This window comes from Belonocnema kinseyi, chromosome 1 (genome assembly GCF_010883055.1).
Source record: "Belonocnema kinseyi isolate 2016_QV_RU_SX_M_011 chromosome 1, B_treatae_v1, whole genome shotgun sequence".
Classification (NCBI taxonomy): Eukaryota; Metazoa; Arthropoda; class Insecta; order Hymenoptera; family Cynipidae; genus Belonocnema; species Belonocnema kinseyi.
In genome coordinates, this window is record NC_046657.1 from 117224352 (window position 1) to 117236626 (window position 12275).

General features: G+C 24.7%; 1 protein-coding gene across 1 annotated transcript in view; it reads left to right on the forward strand.

Annotated features, from left to right (window-relative positions):
- Nucleotides 1-11372, forward strand: part of LOC117167483 (translationally-controlled tumor protein homolog) — a 13531-nt gene extending 2159 nt beyond the window's left edge. Inside the window, exons 3-5 of the mRNA XM_033352463.1 lie at nt 6152-6339; nt 9610-9878; nt 10914-11372. Of these exons, the coding sequence (XP_033208354.1) occupies nt 6152-6339; nt 9610-9841 (420 nt within the window). The 3' untranslated portion in view covers nt 9842-9878; nt 10914-11372. The remainder of the gene's footprint in view (nt 1-6151; nt 6340-9609; nt 9879-10913) is intronic.
- The last annotated feature ends 903 nt before the right edge of the window (nt 11373-12275 follow it).

The following is a 12275-nucleotide window of genomic DNA, read 5'->3' on the forward strand; positions in this document are numbered from 1 at the left end:
GAAGATTCATTATTGAATTGAAAATTCATCTCTGGGTGAAAATGTAACTACTTTGTTAAAAATAAACTTTTTTAACTAAATATTTAACTATTTCAGTAGAAAATTGGAATATTTTGATAAAAAATCGTTTTATATCTATGCTGCTGTTGTTAAAAATTAGGTTTTTAACATAAAATGTATGCATTATATTTTTGTTTGAAAATGTATCTTTTTGGATGAAAATTCAACTATTATTTGGTTGAAAATTTATATTTTTTATTTAGAAATTAAACTAGTTGTTTAAAATTTTATATAATTTGTGAAAAATTTGCCGCTTTTTAGAAAATTAATCTTTATGGTTGAAAATTCATCAGTTTGGTTGAAAATTGATCTTTTCTCGTTCAAAATTTAACAATTAGAATTAAAAATCTTTTTTAAATCAAAATGCAACTTTTTCATTAAAAAATCCACATCTTTTGTTAAAAATCGCTTCTTTTGTGTAGAAAAAGATCTGTTTCTTTAACAGTTACTGTTTTTCATCAAAAATTCTTCTTTTCGTATACAAATTCAAGTATTGCAGTTAAATCTTTATTATTTTAGTTAAAAATTCATGTTTCAGGTTGGAAATAAAATTACTTGGTTGAAGCCTGAAAGTTTTACTCGTTTGTTAAAAACTAATTTTAAGATTCATCATTTTAATAAGGCCAAAGCCGAAGCTGTTTTACTAAAAACTTCCTTTTTCTTTCGATAAAAAAGATTTTTTAATCGAAAATTTAACTATTTTGTTGAGCATTTATTTATTTTTTTGGTTGAAAATGATTATTTGGACTGAAAATGTAATAATTATTTCAGTTAATTATTCAAAAAATTAACTTAAAATTTAATTATTTAAGTTTTAGTTAACAATTGTCTGTTTTGTGTTAGTACTTTTCGCTAGAAATTACCATTTAAACAAATTAAATGTAAAATCATAAGGAGAATGCTTTCAATGAAGAATGAAAATTGTAGATTGTATTAGTATTTTTCACCGGAAATTAACTTTTTAAAATAAAAATCATTAAAGTTTTTAAGTTTAAACAATTTAGCAGGGTGGCCGCTGGACAAGGAAATGAACCGGGAATTTATTTTTTGACCGGCAATTTTACAAAAATTTTAGAATAAAAATGTCCAACTTGGATTTCAATCGTTTTTAAATATTTGCTTAAATTGTGATTTTTATAAATTATCGTTTAGTTTAGAATGCTTAATTCTAAAATTTTGTACTTTAAAAATGGTCCATTTTTAATTTTTAAGCATGTATTTTAATTTAAAGAATTTTAACATACAGTTTTAAAGGTTAACAAAAATTAAAAAGTAGATGTTTTTAAAATCGAAGAATTTTTTATAAAAAACAGAGTGGCCGCGAAACCGGGAATTTCATGAATTTTCAGAAGAAAAATCTGCCCAAGTTCGATTTTAACAGTTTTTAAAATAATTAAAGTGCTGTCTCAAGGATTTAAACAATTAAAAATTAAAATCATTTGAAGTTGAAATTTTTTTATAAAAAACAGTTTTATTATATCAACTGTAAATATAAATGAATACATTATTTCAAAATGGATCTGTACTCTAAGTATAGAGATCTGAACAATAATTGATTTGACCAAACAATTCTAGATCCGTTCAAAATTTGAGAATTTCCAGATTGTAACTGTTTCAATCCGAAAGTCTTGATAAGAATTGAAATTAATATATCATTTATTTCCATAATTTTATTTAAAAATGAAAATTTTCATGATTTATCAATAATATATTTTTAATTCAGAGTTTCAGGTATTCCTTTATATTATTTTTTTTATATTAAATTTAATTAATAAATTTACTAATATTCTATTAATTTTTTCAACTATTAAAAATGTAAATGTGCGTTTTACTATTTTTTACTTAAAAATAAATCCATATCAATATAGTCATAATTAAAGGTTTTTATTAAATTTAAAATATCGTGAGTATAAATTATTTGATTTTTCATCTCATTTAATTTTAAATTTCTTAATGTAGAAAAATAATAAGAATTTAATATTTAGCAATATTTCACTGTTTATTTAAGACGAGTTAATTGAAACCAAATATTTAAAAGAAAACAATTCGAAACTTAATTGTTTTACATAGAAAGCTTTGATCCTTTAGATTTTCGAAGAATTTTTAATCTTTTAGCGTTACAATTTTAATTGTTCTATTTGAAAAGTGTTGAATTTATAAGTCAAATTGTTAAATTTTGATGCATAAAGAACAATTGAACACTTATTATTTGGAGAAAAAATTTGAGTAATTTTAAGAGATATGTACTTAGAAGTTTTGAAAAGGTTCAAAATTAATTAAAAACTTGAAATTCTTGCAAGTAATTAAAATGAAGTGTGTTAACATTTTTTTTAGAACTTCTAAATATATTTTTAAATTATTCGAAATTTTCCTACAATTCTTGAAAATGTAGCAAATTAAATAAAATCCTTAAAATCTTCCATCTTCTTTGATCATTTTTTAATTCTCTTAAAATCTTCTTAAACTTTATGTTACAATAATTTATAAAGTGAAAAATCATTTTCAATTTTCCTCAGAATCTTGAGCTAAGTTTTATTCTTTTGTAGTCTCCCAATTCTTTTAAAAAAATGTAAATTTTTTCTTTGAAATCTGCAAAAATCTAAATTTTATTTTAAATTCGGCTGTACGTATATATATATATATATATATATATCTTAATATTACTCTAATATTTTTACAAATAATAAGTGTTCTATTGTTACTTATAAATTCAGACTTAATTTTTCTTCAATTTGCAGGATTTTCTAAAAGTTATAGAAAAATTTGAATTCATTTTGAAATATATTTAAAAGTTCTGACATTGAAAAGAGGCATAATTAAAAACTGTAGATTTCGAAACAGATTTACAATGCTGAACAATGTTCTGTTATGTTAGTATTTATCGTCGGAAATTATTATTATTATTATTATTATTATTATTATATAAGATAAAAAATTATTAGATTTCAAAGAATATTTACAATTGAGTGCTGGCAATGATTTTTTATTTGAAATAAAAAAATGTACATGATCGACAGCTTGAATTTGTAATTGTATTTATCTCGGAAATTGCATTTTTTATTCAAAAAACATATTTAAATAAAGATTCCAAATTTTTAACACTTGTAGGTGTTCTAAAATTTGTAGTTTTTGGTTTGTCTAATTTTCTTTTTAAGTTTATTACTACATTTGCCATTGGTACTTGTACAAGAGATAAACTTACGACAGAGAATTAACCTTTCTTTATAATCGATGCACTTAGGTTATCATAATCTTAAAATATAATTAATTCTCCTAATATTAGACCATTTAAGATCTCAAATACAAATATTATTCAGTGCTTAACGCCCACATTAAAAAATATTTTCCGTCGACAAATGCTCGAATAATGCATTTGCTTTTAAAAATCATAAAATTTCTCTAGTAATTATGAATTTTACTGAAATTATTCTGAAGTTCCTAATTGAAAAAACTCGCATAGCTAAAATGAAGTTTTCTGTTAACAAATAACCGAACACTGAATTTCTTTATGTAATATTTTTACAATATTAAGAAGAAGAATATGAAGATAAATTTTCTTGACAATAATATTGTTCCCAACCAAATTTCTTGCAAAGTAATTTTAAAAAATGCAAAATTATTGAAAATGATAGAAAACACACCATAAAAAATAATGTTATAAAAAAATCGCACTTTTTTCTTCATAATTGCTCATGCTTAAAAAAATTGCAAAACTTAATCCAAAATTAGGCTCGAAAACTCTAGGAAATTTTATCACCCTTTTTTTTCAAATTTTGTACGTCCAACTCTGTGAATATTTGTTGTCGAATTTTTATCCAACCCAAATAGACCATGGTCGTCGCAGGACCGGGAATTTCTTGAGACCGGGAAATGAAAGTGAATTTTTTTACCCGAAATTTAACATATTTTTAGAAAAAAAGTCTAAATTTGATTTAAACATCTTTTTAAGTAATCAGTTGAAGTTTTATCTTTTTCAATTAAAGCATCGTTAGGTTTACAATGCGTAATTCAAAAAATTTTTATTTTGGATTTTAAGTTTCAAGTGTACATTTTTCAATTAAAGAATGTTAAAATTCAGTTTTAAAGACTTGAAAAATTAAAAAGTAATAGCGTTTGAAATCCACAATTTTGAATAAAACCCTTTTTAGTTGATGAAACAAAAGTAAATTGTAATAATTAAAAAAATTAAAATACATGAAAGATTATCAAGTGAATAATAATTTATTTTAAAAGGCATTTTTTAATCATTTCGAAATTTATGAATTTCCAGATTTCAACGTTAAAAATTGAACAACTTCAATCAAAAAGTCTTAGTTGATAAACAAGTGTAAACGCTCGATTTAAACTTTACAAACAATTTTCAATTTTTAAATAGCTTTAAAATAGTATATTCATAATTAAAGGATTTCATTAAATTCAAAATATTGTGCTGGTCTAAAATATGAAAATTTGAAAGTTTTTAATCAGGAAAAATAACAATTATCTAATATTTAAAAATATTTTATTTTCCATGTAAAATTAGTAATTGTAAATGAAATATTGAAAAGAGGACAAAAAACTAAACTTTAAATGTTACCATTTTTATTTTTCTATTTGAAAAAATTTAATTTACAATTAAAATTATTGAAGTTTGATATAGGTATAATAAATATTGAACACTTATAATTAATAGAAAAAATGGCGTAGAGATATTTAGAAGATCTGAACAGATTCAGAATTTAAAATTTGAAATGATTTCATATAATTTAATCAGTGTATGCGTATACCGACAAAACTCGGCTATTCGTACAGAAAATACAGATTATTGCATATTTCGAACAAAAAATGTAGAAGGTTTTAGAGAATTAAGAAAGGCTTGAAAACAATAAAAACATTTTCTTAAGATTTCTAGGAAAATGACTTTATTTTGAAAAATTAATTTTAAGAGAATATTTAAAGAGATTTAAAAAGGTTTTCAATGTTGCTAAAATATAATCCCAATCATTTTAAAACATGTTTAAAAGTTTAAAAAAAATTAAGAATAACTTAAAATATGAATAAATCTAAAACAACGTGTAGATGTTTCAAAATTTTGAAATATAATTTAATTTAAGAAATGTTCAGTTTATAACGAAAATGTAATCATTAAATTTTTGATATTTCTAGTTTAAAATTTCTTAAGATGATTTAACAGTTCGGTTTTTACTGCTTTGACTGGAAAAAATTAGCTTTAGAGTTCGGATTTCTTAATTTCATTGACCATGAAAATGTTTGCGAACTGGAAAATGACTGGAAATTTTCTCATTTGATTAAAACGGCCACCCTGGATTAGATTAACTTGTTACATATTTTTTATTTCTTAAATTACGAAAAATATGAATAAATAAGTGAAAATACCTAATGGTAAATTGTCGACTTTTCATAGCTTCGAATTTGTACTATGTTGAATGTTTGATTTTAAATATTTTCGATCTTGAATTTTTAATTTTAAAAATTTAGAGTTTTTTCGCATTTTAGGTTCGTTCAAGGGTTAAGCCACTTTAAACCACGAAAAAATAGACATATTTCGGAATTTTTTTTAGCTCAATAAAGAGATCAGTCGAAATCTTGTAAAATGAAATTTATAATATTAATAATAAAGTGCAGAGAATATATTTTTTTTTTCAAATTCTTTCATGACAAAATGGCGGCTGCGCAGCATTTCTACGTCGGTGCCTTTTTGTTTAAGGTGTCTATGGCCGGAAACCGAACTCTCGCAATTTTTGACTTCAATCAAAAATCCAAAGTTTTTTCGATTCTATAGAATAACAGTTACAAAATCTTTTATAAAAAAAAAATTTGCAATTTTAAAAAAATCTTGTGTTCGATAATTCTACAGTGGTTTTATCCCCGTAATTTGAATCTTCTTTGTCTAATACTTTATAATAGAAATCGTTTAGTTTTGAAAATTGAAATGACCAAGAAATAACCAGAAATTTGTTTCTGATACTTACGTGGCCACCTTCTTTTTAAAGTCGAATTGGGTCTAGGTGTCTCTCAACTATACAATTGAAAAAATAATGTTCCCTAATAAAATACTAAATAAAATAATATTTCATTGTTAAATTTTTAGTTGGTCACCCGTAAAGCAGGCGAAATCCAGCTCGACGGTTTCAATCCTTCAGCGGAAGAAGCTGATGAGGGAACAGACGTAGCTGTTGAATCTGGAGTCGACGTCGTTTTGAATCATCGACTTATGGAGACTTACGCATTTCACGACAAAAAGTCTTACACTCTTTACTTGAAGGACTTCATGAAAAAGTGAGTCCATTTTTGATTAAGGTAAACCGACTATTACTGGGACAAAGTAAAAAGTAGGTCCAATACTGGGACAATAATAAATATCTTTGCGTATCTTTTATATTCCAACATAAAGTATAAAAGTAAAAAATGTTCTATTATTTTTGAAGTTCTTTTAAATTTGTTACCACTATTTATTTCTGTCCTGACAATTTATACATTTAGTAAAAAATAATCAAAAATATTCCTCAAATTCTGTGAATGAACTGCTACAAAATTCGACATTTTTTGTTTGTTTGTATTTCAAAAATTTCCGCATAACTTTTACAGCATTTTATTATTGAAATTTCCTGCACTAAAAGAAAAAGTAATGTTTTTGCATATTTTTAATACGTTTAAGAATAAAAATCGTAACTTTATTAGCGATTTTATTCGATAACTTATGAATATTTTAATGTCCCGAATTTCGTCGTGTTTTTAATAAAATGTCGCAGTATTATTTTAGTGGCATATTAAAAATATTGTTTATAAGACACAACCTTGCCGCTTAATTGATTATTCATTCTAAAAAAGTTGTTCAAATTGGTTTATTGAAACCTCCAATTCTAACCTCAAAGTTTTTCAACTGCTTAGGTAAATAATGTAATATAATATTTCATGAATTTAATTTTTCAATAAAAATTAGTAAGTATGCATTAAAATCCAATATTATAGATTTATATAAAATAATAATAAGATTAATATTATCGATCTACTTTTTAAGATAAATTAAGAAAATTAACTTTTCTGTTGAAAATTGATATTTTCAAATTAAGAATATAACTGTTTTAAATAAAACTCATCTTTTCTACTTGAAAATTCAACAGTTTGGTTAAAATTTCATTCTATTTCTTGACTGAAAAATTTTTTTTGATTAACATTTGAATTATTTTCTTGAAAATTCGTCTTTTTGGTGAAAAAACGTATCTCTTTAATTTTAAATTTCATCTTTCTTGAACTAAAATGCAACTGTGGTTAAAAATTAATTGATTTAGGCTTGAACAGTTTGATTGGAAATTCAGGGTGGCCGCTGGACCGAGAAACCGGGAATTTTCTGAGACCGGGAAAAACCGGGAAAAAATGACAGTGAATTTATTTCTTGACCGAGAATTTAACAAATTTTAAGAAAAAAAATTTGCGCAAGTTTTATTTCAACAGTTTTGTAAATAATTAAAGTATAACAAAACAGAACAATAATTGATTTGACAAAACGATTTTAAATCCGTTCAAAATTTGAGAATATCCAGATTGTAACTGTTTGAATTTTAAAGTCTTAATACTAATTGAGATTAATATAATATCATTTATTCCGATAATTTTATTTTTAAACAACAATTTCAATGATTCAGCAATAAAATATTTTTAATTTAAAGTTTTAGGTCTTCCTTTATATTATTTTTTATATTAAATTGAATAAATAAATTAATACATTATTTTTATTAGTTTTCTTTTAGCCATTAAAAATTTCACTGTTCATGTCTTCAAGTAATTGAAAAAAAGTGTGTTAACATTTTTGTTTAGAACTTCTAAAAACATTTTAAAATTAACCGAATTTTTTCTACAACTTTTGGAAAATCCTGCAGATAAAAAAACCTTAAAATCTTCCAGGTTCTGTTTCAATCATTTTGAAAATCTCTTGAGATCTTTTTAAATTTTCTGTTATAGTAGTTTTAAAAATGAAAAATGATTTTCAATTTTCCTAGGAATCTTAAGAAAATGTTTTTATTCTTTCTAAGCCTGTCACAATTCTAGAAAAGTTGATAAATTTTTTGTTTAAAATCGGCAAAAATCTGCATTTTTGTTTTAAATTCGGCTGTTGTGGGTATTTGTGCCAAAATTTCGGTACGAATAGCCGAATTTTTTCGGGTCACGAACTTCATTTAAATGATTTGAAATCATTTCAGGTTCTAAATTTAATTTTTATATTTTTTAAACTTCTAAATAACTCTTGAAATGACTCTAATTTTGTATACAAATAATAAGTGTTCCTATGTTTTTTATAGGTTCAAATTTTAAGGATTTTTTTTTAATTTGCAGGATTTTCTAAAAGTTTTAAAGAAAATTTAAAAATATATTTAACCGTTTCGATAAAATTTCAAAAATGATTTTAAATTTGGAAATTCAACGTCTAATTTAAAAGCTCTAAAGTTAAAAAAAAAATTATTTTTCATTTTTTATTTTGTCTAGCCTAAAATTACTTAAAAAAATATAATTTTGAAAATTTGTAAAGTTCATTGGTTGATTCTTTAATTTAGAGTATTGAAAATGTTAACGTGGATTTATATTTTTGGAATTTAATCTGAATCTTTGAACTTTATAATTTATAAAAGTTCAAAATTTTGCAGTTTATCTGCATTTCATTTAAAAAAATTTAATTGAAAAGTGTTAGTGTCTTCCATTCGATACGTGTAAATTTAATTTTATTGTTTATTGCTTTAAATGGATTCGATTTTCTAAATTCGTGAAATGACCGGTATTTTTTTTTCTTCGATTAAAACGGCCAACCTGAAATTAGTTTTTTGGTTGAAATATCAACTATTATACTTTTTTATCAGAATTTAACTTTTTTGCTTAACCTAATACTTCAATTTTCTAACATATTCTTGAATTTTTAAGTAAAAAAAGACTAATTTTTTACCAAAAAAGATTAATTATTATAGAAAAATATAATAGTTGATTTTTTAAACAAATAAGATTTTTCATTAAAAAAAAGAGAAATATTTCAGCCAAATTGTTGAATTTTCTACGATATTAATAAAATTTTCAACCAAATAATAAAATTTATAACCAAAAAATAATTTAAATTGTTTCAATACTCTTCAAATTTATGTATTAACTTGAATTAAGATGAATTCTAATTCTAAATTTACTACCAAACAGTTTAATTTTCAAGTAAATCGATAATATTAATCTATAATATTAAATTTTAATGCATACTTACTAATTTTAATTAAAAAATTAATTTACGAGTTATTATTAAATTACTTACCGAAGCAGTTGGCAAAATTTCATGTTAGAATTGGATGTTTCAATAAACTACTTTGAAAAAGTATTTAAGAATAAATAATTAAACGGTAATCACAATCCATTCTTGCTTTTTCATGTATTATGTATTGGCTTCTTTAATAGAATTACTAATGCATTTTTTATTCTAATCGATCAAATAATGTGATTCCGTCCTGTTTTAAGTTAATTTTTTTGTTAGAATTAGATAATTGATAGAAGCCGCTCTAATTAATTTTTGGTCTGCAGATTGGTAGCTAAATTGGAAGAAAAGAATCCAAGTGAAGTCGAAGTCTTCAAGACGAATATGAACAAAGTGATGAAGGACATTTTAGGCAGATTTAAAGAGCTTCAATTCTTCACTGGAGAATCTATGGATATCGACGGATTGGTTGGTCTCATGGAATATCGCGATATCGATGGAGAATCCGTGCCGGTTCTCATGTTTTTTAAACACGGCCTGGAGGAAGAGAAATTCTAAACAATTTTTAGCTAACGAACTAATTACGAAAATTTTTGTAAGTTTATTGGCCACTTTTCAAAATTACAAGAAACATTATAATAATTGGTGACTTGATCAATCAATTTAACAAACAAAAGTTACACACTTTTAACCCTAAAACGGTACATTCCTTTCTGGCCCCCCACTAAAGGTACACTGTTGCGAATCTGGCTTTTGCATTTTCAACTTCGAATATAGAAAAGAAAATTTGAACTAGAAAAATGTTAAACACATGTTTTTTGTGTGAAATTTCCTGCTGGATCTAATGGTTCTATGGGAATTTGGATAATCATTAATTTCCCCCATGATAATTTGTTATAAATAAAGCGGCGTTTTTTAAAACTCACTTTTTTGAGAAAACAATCGCCATGTCTTTGCATTTTATTTAAATTAATTAAACTTTGTGGGATTTTGCAGTTAAAGGAACACACAATCCTGAAAAAATATTGTTTATGCCGAAATTGTGAATCTAGTATTTTTCCCACTAGGTCAAAGTTGGGGTATTTTCAAATGCATGATTTACCGTTATGTAGGAAGGGAAATCAAAGTAATGCAACAATTACATGAAAATCTTCATATTTAGAATTTCTTTTGAATTTATTCCACATTTTTGCAAAATGTATTGGAAATTATCATGAAAAATCGATAAATATCAAATAAATGTACATAAACATACATTCAACGAAGGAACGAAACTCCTTTACTTGAGAACAATGATTAGAAATTCCAGCTCGCAACACTTTACCACATGTAAAAGGTACACAGGTGCTGATTTGCACCAATTCGATTTTCTCGTCCGTCCACCTCTGAGAGATCAACGAAACTGAAACTTACCAGACTTGGGCGTGAAACCTTGGTGGTCGGACATCAAAAACGGCAGTGCGAAGTCGCACCAGTGTACCGTTTGAGGGTTAAGAATATTTGACTTTTTAATAGCCAGATTTTGGATTAGTTCTAGAATTGCAATTTTATTTAAATTGTCAATGTGGTGGCAATAAATGGTTAAATTTGAAAAACTGAAATTTGTCTTTGACTGGTGAATAATTTACAGATAACCCGGAATCAAGACTGCACAGAAGCTGAGAATTTAGTTGAACGAAAAGAAATCTAAGGGAAATCTGCTTCCAGTGAGACACGCGTCCCTGATTAATTTATTTTTAAAACACCACTTCCATTGTTTACCTTTCGACGACTTTTGCCGAGAAGCGATTGTACATATTTAAAAAGAAATGAAGATAAAAAGGAACCGATTAATACTCGAGAGCGAAACTGCGTGTAATTTTTCAAATGCTTTGTTTGTTTGTTTTTTTAATTGTTTTCTTCTCTAATTCCATTTTACAATTCATTGGATGATTCTTTTTTTTATTGTCAAGACACGCTTTAAGTGAGATTTCGAGATTGGTGAGGCGGATATGGGAGGAGAAATTAAATTTATTTATGCCGATGCTCGACGATTGTTTCGAACTACCGATTCGATTTATCAGTGAACAAATAAAAGTCGATGTTTTCATAAAAATGTACTTATTTCGATAACCTATCTATTATTTTAAAAAACATTTGTCAAATATATAGACGCATTCATAAGAGTTTTTCGATATAAAATAATTTAAAAAATTATCTAAGGGTTGAAGATCTTTATAGGGAGATACCCGGGTTTTGAATATCGCATTTATATGGTCCTTCATTATTGAATTTTGCTTTGAAATTAATTTTTTGAACTGAAAATTGAACACTATTCTACTTTTGGTTGAAAAGTATCGTTTTTTGGTAGAAAATTAATCTTGTTGGTTGTAAAGTCATCTTTTTGCTTCAAAATTCAACTGTTGTTGAAAGGTTTCTTTTTTAATTGAAAATTTCGTCCTTTTTCGTAGAAATTAATGTCGAGTTGAAAATTCAATTATTCTAGAGATAGATTAATCATTTTAGTTAAAAATTTACCAGTTTTGTGAAAAATTATTTTTTTTTTTTACTAAAGATTGAACCCTTCCATTTTTGGTTGAAAAAAATCTTTTTTAGTTTAAAATTCAACTATTGGTTTGTACATTCGCCTTCTTTAGTTGAAAATTCAACTGTTTAACTTGAAATTGATGAATTTTGTTTTTATTATTATGTATATTATTATTACTATTCCAGCAAAATATTCATAATTTTAGATGAAAATCCATCAGCCTCGTTAAAAATTAATTTTTTGTTAACTGAACATTTAACTTTTATCTTTTTTATATTAAACTTGTTTGTTAAAAACTGATGTATTTGTTTGAAAAATCGCTTTTTTTATTTTTTATTTGCCTTTATTTAAAAATTCAACTGTTTCGTTTCAAATTTGCATTTTGTTTTTATTATTTATTACATATTCTATTATTATCCCAGTGAAATATACATAATTTTAGATGAAAATTCATCAGCCTGATTG